At 37.5% G+C, this 16,642-nt stretch overlaps 1 protein-coding gene across 1 annotated transcript in view; it reads right to left on the bottom strand.

The window, feature by feature from the left end:
- ABLIM2 (actin binding LIM protein family member 2) overlaps positions 1–16,642 on the bottom strand; it is a 74,423-nt gene that overhangs the window by 37,840 nt on the left and 19,941 nt on the right. Inside the window, exons 4-7 of the mRNA XM_050895368.1 lie at positions 13,497–13,555; positions 9,395–9,472; positions 4,569–4,715; positions 2,622–2,654 (exon numbers count right to left, since the gene is read on the bottom strand). Coding sequence (XP_050751325.1) covers positions 2,622–2,654; positions 4,569–4,715; positions 9,395–9,472; positions 13,497–13,555 — 317 coding nt within the window. The remainder of the gene's footprint in view (positions 1–2,621; positions 2,655–4,568; positions 4,716–9,394; positions 9,473–13,496; positions 13,556–16,642) is intronic.

Genomic DNA, 16,642 nt, shown 5'->3' with positions numbered 1-16,642 from the left:
ACTTCCGAAACAGGCAGAGTATACCATTTTGCACATTTCTGTGCCGTGTAGATGGAAGTCGATGCTATCGTAACACTCCATGCAATCCCAATGAAATGAGGTGGCTTTCAGCTGTAAGCACCTCCACCGCAGTGTGACTGAAAGAGCTCTGCCAAGTATCAGAGAACGGTCATGTTCTCAGGAAGGTCAGCACACACATGAATTTAAAATGACAATATAATTTGAAAAGAACATAACACTGTAGAAGTGTTGTTTCAGGACAGTATAATTCACTGAACATACACGGGTGGATGGAAGATGAGATCAGATTAGCATGACAGTACTATGATCACTTTGCACCCATATGAATGGATGCATAATAGCTACAGGCAACATAAAAATCAGCATTTGTTGGCTTCATTACATCACAGAAACAACTGTGTCTGCTGTATAAATTGCCCAGCATACCACATTACAACATGGTCATTACCAGCTAAGTAACTGATATAAACACTCATATATAGCATTAGCACTAATACTGCAGCATTGTGCAACCCATTTCCCACTAAACCCTTGGCTTCAACCACTTAAAACCACGTACACTCATTCCAAACCCCTCACTCTCTATAGCTGGTTAAATTACAATTGCAATTTGCATGCAGCGTCTTCTTAACAGCAGAAGCATTACTGAGTGAATTAGATGTGGAAATTACTTTTTATAAACTAGCTATAAAAGCAAATTCAAATTTCTTGTTTCTTTTAAGACAAGCGAGAATTGGCTTGAGTTAACTTCAAATTAGAACAAATCAATGTAACCTGCAGATGGAAAGTCATACTCCAAAAAATGCTTCCCCTCTCCTATTCCAGTAGGGGTGAGTGAAGATAGGCTATACCATAGTAGGTGTTAGTCACTTGTCATGAATACTGGGACATCTTTAGGCATCTGTGTGACTCCCACTGGATCATTCATCATTTAAACACACAGGAGATCCTACTTAGCCCCATCATCATCTCCCTGATTCCCAGCAGGACAACTTAATTATATCCGTCCATTCATCCTTAGATGAATGCAGTTTCCTATTCGGCTTCTCTGGGATTATCCTTGACTCCATAGAGATGTAGAATGTTCTCCCATCATCAGTTTTTCTCCTCTGGTTCAGGTGTGCTCCGTCCCTTCCACCTCACCCCAGACTCACTGACTGCATTTTCAAAAATGGAAAATCAGTTTTGTATAGTGGTAAGTAGCATTATTGCTTTAACATCCATTTCAGAAGAAATTACACAAAAAAGTGAGAACAACTGATGCCTTCCCAAGCATGCAGCATTCTGTAGGCATTCTGCCACCAATCCCTCTATGCCCAGTTTGAGATGTTTCCCTCCTGAAGTAGCTACATTATTTAATATCCACTCTAACCCTTGCAAAGAGATTTACAAGCAGTATAGCTTGTAAGTCTTGTGATGATATTTAAATATCATATGAGTGTTAGCTAACGGTCTATGTGTCCAATTGTATGATACAGTGGAATTTTCCTCTAATAAAAATCCCTGCAACAAAACTGGTGACAAGTTTGCAGATGGTGATGCCTGAGCACCTGATCATAGACTCTTCAGAGAAAGACAGCAAGCATGGCAAAGCTGGATAACGTGGGGGTATTCATGTAACACAAATCATGGCAGCACCAACCTCCATTCCAGTGTCACTTTTGGAATTTAATAGTATTGACAGCTTGATAACTGGTAGCTAATTTAAAGGAAATTATTATAATCGTCCAAAACAACAAGATTTCATACTGATTGTTTCAGACCTTACCTTTTGTGTACTTTGTATCTCCGTAAGGAACAGTCAGTCAAGTTCATGAAATCCAATATTAAATAAAGCACGTTTTGATTTTTAAACTATCAATTAGATTACATCTCTATTGGTTAACTTCTCTGTTTAACCAGTGCTTATAGTGACAGTTTGTGATTTACAATCCTTAATGGAAATTTGCAGTTCTCCACTATTACCAAAATTTTGCAACACATAAAATTGGGATAATGGAGAAATTAGCCACGCCTGTGATATGTAATTGAGTTACTATCTGGGAAACTATGTGAAATGCTACCACTGCTTCCAAGGTGATGTTTCTTGAAACAATGACTGGCTTTGATCATTAATGCACATCAAAATACACAGACCTAGAAGTTCAGGTACGTGCAAATGATTTAACAGTATGTGTGCACAAATAGTATAAGTAGTTTAACTAGTTGTGGAATAAAAAAATAAAAAGAAAAAAAGAAGAGAAAGCTATGCCGAGCATTAATTCAAGTCAACGCACACTGGCAGCTTTAAATGTAAACATAAATCATATTTCCCAATGTAATTTATTTAGTACAGCTTGAAGAAGTGACCACCATACAACCTTTATTTTGGAAAGCAGAAACATGGATGACAGTGGAGGTAGATGCATACAGATGACAATCCAGAAGCAGAGCACATATTCAACACAAGTAACACTGTGAAAAACATAAATCGTAAAACCCCATGCACTGTAGAGGCAGGAGGCAAACCCCACATTTCAGACGCTGCTGGTTATCAATATGACCAGGTTTATGCATCACAAAATGGGTCAGAACAGGAGAACAAAGGCATTGGGGATTACCTCAGTAGGTGTTGGAGAGAGCAACTGAGGTGACTGCAAACAGCAACACACAACAAATTAGTGATACAAATTCATGCATGATGTTACTTGTGAGAAGAACTATTCTTAAAATATCAATATTCGTGTATAACACACAATACAGGAAAAACACCTGTCAATTAAGTTAGGGCAATTTTTCTCTTTATTTGTTTTTAAATAAGTAAATAAGGAATAAGATATAATTTCATATGAAACTTTTGTTGATTTCTCTGCTACAAAATCCTGGGGTGTGGTGAGGCCAGTCCCGTGCCACAGAGAGTGCTGCTAGTGGGGAAACTTGCATTTAAAGCAACTGCCTGAAACTACACACAAGCCCTAGCTAAATCTGCATTGAAGCACCTCCAAAATCTGGACTAGAACTTTGCTGTTCAGAGCTGGCTGTTTTAAGGGAAAGCAAAATATTGGTGCTATTTAATTTTTAATTAAACATCATGTAATTTGACAATTTGCTGTTCACTCATTTTCCTTTCAAAATTAAACGCTATGTTTGGTTAGTTGAGCAAATCTAGTGAAACTATTACAGCTGCAGGTAGTAGCCACGACGCTGAAATTGGGAAGACAGGATTTTATTTTTTTTTCCCACGGCAATATCAAGGATATAAATATTTAGAGCACCATGAAAATGTGCGTGTTGCATTGCAAGCACAGCCCAAAATCACCTTGGAATGGGTGCAATGACTGAGTCCTCACAGGAGCTGGGCGGAAGGTTGTTTAGTCTATGCACCTCTGCCAAGCCTAGATGTAAACGGGCAGTTGAGAAGGGCCACAAACATTATCAGCACCCACAAATTTTGACACAGAAAGGAAGTGTTTATACTCCATAGGTTCAGGGCTAGGCAGCAGCTTTTGGTTTTGTGAAATCAGAAACCTAAATAAAATTTAAACCCTTTACCAGATACAATCTTAATTCTTTTAGGATGCATTATAATGGAGCTCCTGTGGTTCAGCTTTGTACAGAGAAAAGAGTCTGCAAAACCTAACATATGTGCTGCACTTCACCTGAGAGTAGTACTGAGACTTTAGTGGTACTGATTAAGTGTAAAAGGTGTAAGTGATACCAGGACTAGGGCTATTATAAATAGTATGGCTATTATTTACAGCATTTATTTCTACCCCTTCACTTCCAGCTATAGAGAACAAAGCAGACTTCCATTCTAGACCGTATATATCTTGCTAATATACCTAGCATATCTAACAGGTTTGATTTGTAAAAACGTATCTAAAATTATAAAAGAAATCAGAAATTCAAACGAAAGGTAGACATGGTTAGGGAAGAAAAGCTAACTTGCATGACAGGAGTTATATACAAATATGCTTTACAAAAAACAGAATTAGTATTAGTAAGATTATGTTAAACTAGATTTCATTAGCACAAACTGTGTAATATTAGCTCTGCGTATGAATAGGTTGAAATGCATGCGTGACATGAGGATGAACTTTAGTAAGGGACAGTTGAAAAAAATTTGTACATAAGAAAGTGATACCATTCTTGTGTTACCAAAATAACATGGTACACTTTAAAAAAAATAAAAAAAAATCATGAAAGACATTTGGCTTCGCTTCTGATTTTTGCATTATAATTAGCAATGGCTCCTGTTTCCTACCGCATGCATGCAGAACTCCTCTCATAGAAAAACATATTTTAATTACATGTCATCTGTTCAAAAAATGATCACAGAAAGCAATTCTTTAATTTCCACAAACCAAAAAGTGAAATGAACTTTTTGCTTGTTTTTTGAAAGGCCTTGTGAATGAATGGATGACATGACTCAATTAACTGAAGTTATAAAAGTTAGGTTGTTTTTTTTTTTTTTAATTATGCACATGTTTAAGAGTGTTCAGCAACAAGTTTAATGAGGCACATAAAATCTCAAATTCATAGTAAAAAAAATACCCATGTTTCAGTACCTCCCCGTAACTATGCCTGTCATCTGAAGAGTAACTGATATATGGAGAATAGGAGATCATATCTGGGCGGTCAATGTTATAGATGGCTTTATTTTTAGGAAGAGCAGCCAAATCCCTGTAGTCAAGAATTTCATCTCCAAGCTTTGCCTAAGAAAAGGAGGAAAGAAAGCAGTGAGAATAAGAAAGAATATGATCAGGATGCAATTAGAAAAGGACAGATAAGTGTAGATAGGAAAGTAATCATCATAATAATAAACCACTTTTTCTGTTTGTGCACATTTAAATCTCTTATATTTACTACACAATGCTAAATATTACTGCTGTTTTCTTTTTATATACTGGTGCTTTCTACTTTTCTTTGTCATTCACGTTTCACTAATAGGAGTAGCATGGCATCATTCCAGTTCCCTTGGTTATATCCCGCTTACTGCTAGCTGCACAGAGAGACATGGAGGACAGATATTGTAGTCTTTTTCAGGCAAAACACCCTTCATTTTAAAGTGGTTTCGGTGAGCAGGGTTCCCCTACCATAAGCAGTAGTGAACAATCAATACATATTTCCAACATATACTCTCCAGATGCTGAAAAACATTAGTCAGGTCTTTAATTTTTCCCATTCAGCTGTGTCCCACAGCTTCACCTCCTTTCCTGACTATGTCTAACTAGCCCTTAATTATGGGTCACAAACCAGCAGATGATGGATTTGCACCATGGTGGATTAGTTGGAAGATCACAGATGCCACTTAAGCAAAGTTCAAATCCTTTCATGAGACTCTCACAGCCAACAGAGGGAAAGGGCTGTGTCACTCCCCATTCTCCTCTTACTATGCTTATTCCAAAAGTATAATTAACAAAATGCCACATTTGCACAGATTATCCTGAGGATAATGGTAACTTGCACCAAAACTGTATCCAGCATGCACTGTCTTGTAGATACAACAAGTTGGCCACATTGAGAGTAGAGAAATGGGCAGCGTAGTTGTCTCATTCCCAGTTCAGGCTTTGCAGAATGATAAGCTCTTTGTTGGCAACAAAATGATGAGTGAATCTTGCTATTCTCTGAAAATATCAGTATGATCAGCTATAAAACTGTAATAATGTTTTCCATATGCAAAAATATGAAAGTATCCAGGATTTATCTGTGCAGTGATTATATTTTTTCTTAGTATGAGCTAAGAAAAGTTCAATAGATTTTCCAGGGAAGTTTTCTATTAGGTTAATCATACAGGAAAAATTTAGCGCGACAACTTTCAGTTACCCCTTTTTCTAAAACAATGTATGAATTTGTGCAAACGTAAGCAACACAGAAAGGAGGAAGATTCCTCTTAACTAAGAAAGTGAACAAAGCTGCCATAACCATCACATATTCGCATCCTCAAAACTAATGAAAAAATGTGTTTTAATCAAGTATGTGATTCTTCAGCGATCTACAGATCTCACCTTCCTTGCAGCTACTTTAAGAAGCTAAAGAGCAATGAAACAGCCCCTTAATGAAAATAAATCCCTCCCTACTGATAAGTCAGCGGCAAGCTCTGATACAGAGACAGGTCATGCAAAGGTAAGGGAGGAGTCTGGCCATCAGGTCTGTTCCAGGAAGACTTTGAGCAGTGTTGTACCTACAAGGAAGGCCAAGGAGGCTGTGATAATTTGTTTTTTAAGGTATCCAGGGTTGTGGAGATTATTCTAGTGAACCTAAAGAAGTTCAGAATTGGGAATATTTAAATGTGAATTATGATAATTTTAGCCCCTATCTCTCCACATAGACGTGCAACTTGAGATCCTCCCACTAGACTTCAGAACTGTCAGGAGTAAAACTTATCTAGTTACGTAATTCCTTTCAGTTTAAATATCAAAATGTAGGCAAATTTGGATGAAAAAACATGTTAGAGATACAGCTGCTTTCTAAACACTCAATTCTACAAACATTTAGCCTACATTGTTTTTTATTTTATTTGTTTCACCTACTTTCAAATATGAGTAGGTGGAATTCAAATATGCCTGGGAAGGCTCAAATTACAGCTAAAAGGCTTTAAGCCATTTCTTCAATAATCTGGTATTTTGGATTCTGTTAAAACCATGCTCTAAGTTTAGAGTATCTATTTCATTTGGAATATGTTATTTTACAATTGTATAATTGCAAATATGATCTGTATAAAAATATAATGTGATTTCTATTCCTAGTATTAGAACATACAACACAGCTATGTAACTTAACCTAAACCTTCCAGCTGGATATATTAGGTTGGAGCACCTAATTCTCTCTTCATAAAATTTAGTTAAGTATAAAGAAGGACTTTTATTTAAGCCTTATTTAATGGCATAATTTAGAAATCAATTAATTTTTAACTGGTATTCAGGGACTCTGAGAGGACATCAGCACTAGGGTAAATTTCAGTCTGGATATAATGAAGCCATCACTAAAGATTATGAAAAGATGCCCATTAACTTCAAAGGGCATTGGCCTGTGCCCTCTCTCAGTGCAAGAAGACACCAAAGTCTGATATCGACAGATGAAGAAAAAGTGGTACGGCTTTAGTAAACCATCTCTATGAACCACATTCAAGTTTAGTCAAAACATGCTTTCTTCATCTTTCCCTAGCTGACCACTCAACCATGACCCAGAAACACGTCTCCCACGAGATGGCGCGTTGTTCAGAATGATCGCATTGTTCTGACTTGATGCCTTTGAAAGTATGAACACCATGAATTCACGGTTCCTAAGCTTTAACCGTTTTGTCTAAATTCTCTTTTGTCCAACATGACACTTCACAGAGCTCACCAGTTGTTAAGGCACAGTTTTACTATTGGTTTTAATGATCTGAATCCATGCTATTGCTGAAAGCAGCTGTCCTGTGTGCGCTTTCCCACTCTGCTCTGCCTTCTACGTTAGCATTAGAAGACATGTAGATGGCTGGGTCTATTTTTGCCTCTTTGGTTGGCTGGAGGTTTTTCCTGGGTTATTTTTTAGCTGAATCTGGTCTCAAATCTGACTGATCACACCTCTGTGTACCCACTAGTACTAGCACCAAAAAGGAGATGGGAAGACATGGCCAGAGAGGGACAGGGCTACATGTGGGTGGGACCTTCCTCTCAGTGGCAGCATGAATTTAGGTTTGGCAATACCAATCACGAAAGCACCCAAGACAAATCTTGAGCAGGTCTGTATGCCATAACACTCTTGTAATAGTAAACAGATGCAAAAGATAGCCAAAGAACCATTTTGATAACAGAGAAGTCAAGTAACATGTTTTAATTCTTTTTACTTTCCTGTTCGTGAAAGCCAAAATAGGATTTAATCAATCTCACAGCTTTGGCAATTAAGCAGTCAGAGATGAGACAGATATAGCAAGAACTTGGACACCTCTGGGGAATCTTTTTTCCTAATTGACTCATATTTGCTAGACAACTTTATTCTTTCACAGTCCCAGCTGCCTCTAACGTATATTACAGTAACAAACATTAGAATTGTGTGCTGAATTAATGATATCCTTTGAAAAAAAACAGAAAAAGAGAATGGAGGTTTGTCCTTGACTTTTAACAGCCTGTGAAGCGTATTTAAAGCTGTAATCACAAACATCAAGAAAAACAGTACCATCCAACAGTTAGATAAATGTCACTAAAAACATATAAATCTTAGAAAAATGCTCATGCTTATGAAAACAATGAAGTGGTGCATGGCTGGAGAGATATAGACCATCTGGCCAAAGAAAGTGCTTACAGGATAACAGGCTCCTAGCACAATGAATTGTCTTCACAGGAGTTGAGGCAACGACATTTTTTACAGGGAATATACCACTGGTATCCACCAGCATGGAGCTCTACTGGAAGGAGAACTCAGAAACACCGATGAGCGTTTAGATAAGGGGCAGTTCCTCCACTTCTAGGTCAATCTTACTCAGATAAAGGGTATACCGCGTTCAAAATAATTTTTACTTGAAGAAAAAAGACAAGTTTAGCTCCAAGGCACTCTTTTGCTTGTCTTAGTGTAGTAGATAAAAGCCTTTAATCTTTGTATAATAACCCCTCTGGCAGTCAATCACATCTCCAGCAATTTCCTCTGCATATAGTCCTATCGGATGAGAATGATCTGCCTACCTGAGGGATACTTGGACAGGACAAAGAATAGCCCTGGGAATACTGAAGCTCTCCAAGAGATGTTTGTATGGATCATGCCACACTTGTGGATTTTTTTTACCTATTGGTGGTAGCCTTGAGAATTTGGCCATGAACATTAGCTACAGCAATTATGACATGCAAGGTACACCTGGTATTGAGCAAACACTGAGCATAAGCTTTTATCATACGTGTTATTTTAAACTCTCTCTATGAGCTTTCCAGAGCTAGCACTTCTTAAACCATAAACACAAAGGTCCTCTGAGGTTAGGGACTGGCATTTGTCAAGGCCCGAGTCCTGCAATCACATGCACAAGTGTTTTCATAAGCAATCAGATGCAGGCTCAAGAGCTCAATTTAGACAAGTTGCGTTCAAATCTAAGCTTGTAATCTACCTGTGGGCTGTACTGTTTACTTAAACTTTTCTTTTTAGAAAGCACTGTGGTATTTTGCATGCTTTGGCATAAGCCAGCTCTACTCGTAATGTAAGTGCTATAAATACACCACAAAAAATAAGAGAAAACTGCCAGAATTCTGTTATGGCAAATGTAGCATTCAAACATTTCAAATGTGAGAAAGTAAATTCCATTTTAGAGGAATCACCAACTGCAGTGGTTTGGAGACACTAACTTTCCACACAACTTGCTAAACTGTAGGAGGAAGCATGGGGTTTCCCCCATCCCACAGAACGAATTTCACCGTGAAATACTCACATAGATCACACGGCTTGGGGAACCTGATGTACTTGAAGCAGGTACAGAAATAATACTCTCAGAAGAAGTCCTCGTTTCCTATGGCAGGAGAAGTGAAACAGATAAGAAATAGAGGAGAGGGAGAGAAAATGTAACTGTTACTTCAAAAAGAGCATACAAGACATTTCATTTAATTTAACCTTTACCACTCAAAAATGGCATATTACAGCGAGCTCAAAACATACAGGCATACCAAGGAGTTAAAAACAAAAGAATACTTTTAGTCAATCAAATTAACCTTTTGAAAATGCAAAAATTATTTTACACATTACTTTCTTTGCCCCTCCCTTCAGAACAAAATGGCCTGGAGCACTTCTGGGCTGCCAGGACAGCCCTTGGGCACTATCAGGGACAGGTCAAGTTACAAGATGATACAGTGGCAGCATTTTTAGTCTACGGTTATACCATCAAACCAATCTACATTGCTTCTGGAACATGTCACACTACCGTGCCATTCACTCATAGCAAACAGCATGACAACCTGCAGAGCATCCTGAATCAGACACCCAATAGGTTAGCTTCCCCCTCTCTGATCGTAAGACTACCAGATTAATTTTAATACTCAACTGGTTTTGCTCTGTTTTCAATCATTCTGGCATTCAGAGTGAAAGACTTTTATTGCTTTCTTTTTGGTAGATTCCTTTATGATGAAAAATATAATTACTTTTAAATAACAAAAGATTGTGAGACACAATGATATTAACCATGAGTGAACAGACCTGACATTCATAATTGAAGTTTAAACAAATCCTACTATGGAATCAATGGTTTTATATCCTCTTTTACCCAGATATGTTAATTCTGGGTAAATATTCTTTCACATCTATGGAAAAACCTGTCCCTGATTGCAAAAAGTACATATTTTTCCATGCACTCAGAATGACCATCATTTACTGTCTCACTGAAGGCTGACACTTCTTACCTGGAGGTTACAACTGTTCAAATCCTTAAAAGGATTTTAGCATTATTAAGCTGTCAGGTCAAGGTAGCATCCTTCCTACTACTACAGTCTTTACTTGAAGTATTTACTAGCTTTTAGAAGCAATATGTGAATATATCTGTATTGTACTGTGTTAGCAGAGTAAACAAACTAAATGACCACAACTATACTTCAACTGACCTTCTTTAGCCCAAATAGTCCTGTGGCTTCTCTGAGAAAATATGTGGAGATACTTAACCATATAAAAAAAGATTCAGTTTAATTGTTTTGGGATGTCTGACTGGGATTTTGGAATTTTCTCCCTCTCATTTTCAGTTGTCTCACACTGAGGCTCTGTATGCACTCAGAAGGTCCAAGGGGACAAGCATGGAAATAGAGTATTATCTGAGAAATACTTGTGGCTGCCGTTAAGATGATCATTTAACACGGACAGCGTAATTGCACTGCTCTTCTGCACAGTTAAAACACATTGCAGCTTTCCAGAACTTGTGTAAATGACATGAAAGTGTCATCAATGCACTGATGTCATGTGCAAACCATACTTCTCTTTCATGATGTCCCTACAGGAAGCCCCGACACAGTAGAGAAAAAAAAACTGAAGAAAACTGCACTATTCCAGTGTTTTAAACCCTGTTAAAGTCAAATGATAGTTTTGGATTAACCTTAGGATTCCCTAGATAAAGCTTCAGAGCTTCTTTCTGTGTCATGTGCATCAGTGGAGTGTGTTTTAAGATCACACAGTGTAGCATGACCTTAAAACTCATAACATACCTGGCTGAAGATATTTAATAACTCTTAATAAATTCCTGGAGTTTTTTCATGGGCTTTCCTCAACTTAGAGGTGCCATCTTGTTTTTAAGAAGAACTACAATTCATTAAAATTTCTAACTTTTGCAATCAAAGTGTAGAGTCTCATCTTTCTAAGGTATTTCTGCAGATTGCTTCCATGCTTCCTTACGCTATTCAGATACTCCCACAAATTTTCCCATTTCTCCTCCTGGTGATTAAAACCTGCTCATTCCACATCTCACACATGCTCTTTATTCTCTGCATGACCAGAGATGGATCCATCACCCTTTTTAGCATCCCCAGTCCATGCCTGCTGCACACAATCTCCTAGCTTTTGCAATAAAAACTCACATCTCAGTTGACTCCATTGCCTCTGTTCAGTTCTTTTCTCCATTTTTATTCTTTCTCCACCTACCTCTTTTTCCTTTATGCCTTTTGATAATCCTTATTCTTTCTCTTGCTACTTTGATTGCTTCTGTTCTTTCCAGCTTCATCCCTTCTGCTTACAATCTCATTCTCCCATCATTTTTCTTTTTGCTGTCACTCTTTTTCACAACTTAGTCCCTTCTACTCCATCTCCAAAGTTTTGGAATGTGCTGCCACTTACTTCATCTGCCTTTGTCACCTACTTTAATTACGTGCTGTGCATATATCTATATATAGAAAGATAACTTTTAAAAACAACAAACTGTAAACGTTGACCAGAAACTTTCTCAACCAGTATATCCCACTCCCAACTTTACAAGTTATGTTGAAAAGTCCATTACTACCCTCTTTGAAACAGCATCCTTTCTTCTTGGTTTATTTTTTCAATAATGAGTGTAAAGACCAAAAAAAGAGGGAAAACCCAAAGAAAAGGAAAAATGACTAGACTCGGGAAAATTCTTTGAGCTCCATTCTGGTTTTTTTTTCCTACTCAGGCAAAACTCCCACTGACTTTCAGATACAGATGTCTTCCTCTCTGCTGGGGAAGGGGCAAACTCCCAGCGCTCAGAAGAGATGTGTTATAAATGAGTCAGCCTTTACACAATATCTTACAAGTGCACTTTCTTTGCCTTTGTGAGGAAAAGGCAGTCAAGTAGGAACCCAGTACAACCTTGTCTGCTGTCTTTCTTTGAAGGAGGGGGAAAAAACCCAAAACCCTACCACATTTTCAATAAATTACATGGGGTTTTAGCCTTGCAATTTCAGTTACTCACCCAGAATAAAATCCTTAGGAAGCCTGAAATACTGCTTAATAGTATTAGGCTGAATCAGTAGCACTTATTAAAGTATTTTGACAATTTTAAATATACATGTATTAAACAATACATTTTATACTGAAACGCTGCTTATTTGATATTCAGAGCTCGCCATGAAGAATACCAGAGCAATCACTTCCCAAACACATGGGTACAAAAAATACAGCCAAGATCCTTCAGGGCAAAGTCCAAACCAAATTTTTTTCAAAACTGTAATTTAGTCAAAGTTGCACTTGCTAACACACCAGATTTGTAAACACTCTTTTTATAGCTGCTGCCTGCTGTTCTGACTTGTCCCATGTGCCTTCTGTCCAAGCCTTGATGAATCAAAGCAGAGCTTTTTCAAACAAGGATACCAAGGGTACTACTTGGAGCATCAGAGAACATCAGAACTGAAAAACCCCATACTTGGCCTCTGCGTTAAAAGAGATAGTTGTATCTCAGTCCCATCACTGCAGAGGGATCATCATCCCCAGCTACAGATTAATTCTTCATTTCCTAGGGGCAGCTTATTCATCCACTAACCTTGTAATTATTAAAGTTGCCAGAACTCCCCCTTTTCCCCTTGCACACAGACAGATGCACAAATCATCCAACTTAAGGAGGCACTTAAAGCCAGAGATTAAATTAAGTTGGGGCTAGCTTGCCAACATTTTACAAACAAATAAAAAAAATAAATTCCAAGGAGAGATATTTTTGTAAAAACAAATAAAGTGAAAGTCTTCTGATCTTTTAAGTGCAGAGCCACATAAAAAGAGAAGAGGTCAGGCACTGATCACATCATAATCAGACAGAAGTTAAAAATTAACTTTTTTTTTTCTTCTTCATATTTTCACATTTTTCCTTATTCAGCTTATACATATAACTCTTAGGTCAGCATTCTCCTGAAGTTGTAGCTTTAATCACTAAGTAAAAGCAGAATATTTATATTACATTATTACATTACATTAACCTACTAGATTTCTGTCATTTAAAACTTAAAATTACGGTAGTGAAAAAATTCCAAATCCTTCCCTCCATGCCTGCTGCAAAAAAAGGGATAGAGAATAATATGACAATGGAATAACACTGGGTAAAAGTACAGTCCTTTTACCTTGTTTTTTTCTTCAGCCTTCGCAGCCTGTCTACAAACTGGATGCCAAATGGAGGTACCTGGAAAGCAAATTTAAAGTTCTGCTTAATTCAGTTCCCCAATAAGAACCTTAAAAGGTTTAAAAAAAGAACCTTATTAAACCTTCCTATAAGGTTTTGTAAGACACAGCATACTGACTGATTCCACTGCAGTCACTATCTCATGGATACTTTCAAAACTAAAACTGACAACTTCTCAATATCAGTAAGCCTGATCACATATATTTTAAAGACTAGGTGCACTTCAGAAAGCTACATGTACTTCAATATGTGAGAACAACATCAAAACCTGAGTCCTAAGAAGTGTGATAGGGGATCTCTGGAGCACCTCCAGCCCATATGGGTCAGTGGGACCAGAGCAGGTCCCACTACAGCAGGCAGCTCAGGGCTGTGCCCAGTTCGGTTCTGCATATCTCCAAGGATGGAGATACCACAGCATCTCTGGGCAACCTGTTCTACTCTCATGGTAAATTTTTTTTTCCTTATATGTAGTTAGAATTTCCTGTACTCTTATTATACATATTCTTGTAATAGTCTGGCCCAGGTCACACTAAGTAGCACAGTGTGATGGGATGGAATAGCATTCTGGCATTTAACACTAGCTGAAAATCCAGTCTTTCTTTCTGAATTATTCACTGTACTGATCTTGCGCTTCCTATATATTTGTCTCTCATAAGTCAAATACTAAGGAACCGCATAAATTCAGGGGAATATCCATCCTGGAGGAAGCAGGAAATACAGAATGAACCAATTCTCTACTGCATGTAAGCATTAAAGAGAGAATTAGGAACTCCAGAGATATAAGTAAACATTAAGTATGAGAAAGAAACCTAATAGCTTTGCATTAGCCACAAAAGAAAAAAAAAAAAATCTTTTAAAAAGTTGAACACATTGTTCAATACTCAGTGTTCAATGGAAGTGGAATGTGTGCAACTATATAAAATAAAAGAATTATTTGTAAATTTTAATAGTAAAAAGGAACCTTTATGTTTATGCCAGTCTGAGCTCGGACAAGCCACAAACTAAAGCTCCGCACAGTTAAATAATCTGAGTGCACTGCAACTTCTGCCTGACTAAATGGGAAGTTGAGAACCTTTGTGTTATAAATATTTAAGGTTTATACTGGGTGGAGAGCACTAAGAAGAGTTATTGGAAATGCTTTGTTTTCACAGCAGTTTGATAGTTTTCTAACCAGTGGATTTTGGAAACAAGACAGAAACAGAAAGTCTATTTCCCAGAAGGCAGATGGAGATCATCAGAATTTATTTCACAAAAACAACCCAGATGAACCCAGACTCAAGCAGTAGAAGACTACCTTTAAGTACAGACCAGATAAATTATATTTACTAAGTTACTGAATTTTGGGGGGACTGAATCACTAAGAAACATCTTTATAGCACCTTTAAATTCAATGCTAATTTATCTTCCAATTATGAGTGGGTCTGAGCTTGCCCACTAAAAGCGTTTGTCCCAACTGCTGCATAAGTTGATGTAAATATTCCCAATGGTTTTAAGAAGTATTTAGATCAACTTTTTTTGAATTACTCCTCTCTGTGGTCAAGCAAAAGTGGCTGAGAAACTTTTTCACACAGAAGAAGAAGAGTCCTTTCACCAAAAGTCATCTGCTGGATGACCACTGACGACTCAATTTCTGCTAAGGAACATGCAACACCTAAAGGAACTTTAGTAGTTCCTACAGTAGTTTATTAAAAGGATGAAGAACAAGTTATAAAGCCCCGGGCTCTGACATTTTTTATTATCTAACACATCAGGTGAGGCAGTCCAAATAACTTCATGAAAGATCTGTGATTAGGTAACTCCAGCTTCTAATGGAAACTGCTCTTCATGTGAAGACAAGAAGTGTATGAGAGTAAGCTGGTATGAATGTTTCATGCATCAGAAAATAAAGTAAGATGGGTCGAAATTAACAGGACCTGAGCATACTTTGCAATTATTTAAACTAAAAATCAGCACAAACCCTAACAAATATCCACCCTTATAACAAACTGAACTTAAAAAGAAGATTCACTCGCAACCCAGTTTCAGAAGGTTTGAAATCTAGAAACAAATTTGTAGTTTGATATCTTTTTTTAAAGCATTGATTTCCCAGGGGATTTTAGTACTGCTAAGCTACTTTGCAATTGGAAGAACCACAGCATTTTCTGGCTCCTGAGGGAGAATCCATGAGCACAGACAAGGATGATTATGTCCTTTAATGAGCCAGTTCTTGTTGCAAACCAAAGTGACAATAAAATTGTCATTTTAAATAACATACTAAATTATAATTAGATCTTACTGAGACCACTGTTGTGTTTTAAATAAAGTCTAACTCTTCCAGCTTAATGAATGATTTCAAAGTACGCTTCTAGAAAACTGTGGACAATTGCAAAGTTGTAATACAGATCTGGGCAAGCATGTGATTTCAGGATAATACACCAGCCTTGCAGTTCCCGCATCCTACTGAGTTTCTCTTTTTTGTTTTCCTTTGAAAAGATACTGCCAGTCAAAGACATAGGCAAAAGCTTTCATTTTCTCTGGTGTCTGACCCTGTATTTAACTGTGTAGACATTGTTTTCTTTGACTAGTTTAGTACAGCTAAAAGTTGCTACATATGAAATACAGATTTTAGCTCGTATCTATGTTAAATAACTTTTTTTTCCCATTGAATAAATTATTGTGCAAGTCCTTCTCTATTACCACTGAAATTCCCTGACAAGAAACACTGAATTTCTCCTGTGCCAGCTTATGGCTGCGTGAGGTATAGGCATATTCTGTGGTAAGGGCTTCAGCCCCATGGCATCCTCTTCTCCACCCTCTGAGGGCACTTAGGTCTGACTGAGGGGAATTCAGGTAAAGACCTTCAGATTTTCTCCTCATACCCAAATGGGCAATGGGTACAGAACTGGTCTTAGGACTGCAACAGCAGCTTTAGGGAACCTGCTGTCCCGCATGCGTGTTAACTTTCATCCGGACCATTTATCACCACAGAAAAATCACATTTTTTTAGTAAATGGACAATTTTATAATCTTCACTGTCAAGTACTTCCATCTGCAGGAAATAACTTCTACCACTCATCCTTTCTGTGATTCACACTTGCTATTGGATTT

This window comes from Gymnogyps californianus, chromosome 4 (assembly GCF_018139145.2).
Source record: "Gymnogyps californianus isolate 813 chromosome 4, ASM1813914v2, whole genome shotgun sequence".
Taxonomy (NCBI): domain Eukaryota; kingdom Metazoa; phylum Chordata; class Aves; order Accipitriformes; family Cathartidae; genus Gymnogyps; species Gymnogyps californianus.
The sequence above is the reverse complement of the archived record's forward strand: the minus strand, read 5'-3'. Positions and strand labels throughout refer to the sequence as shown.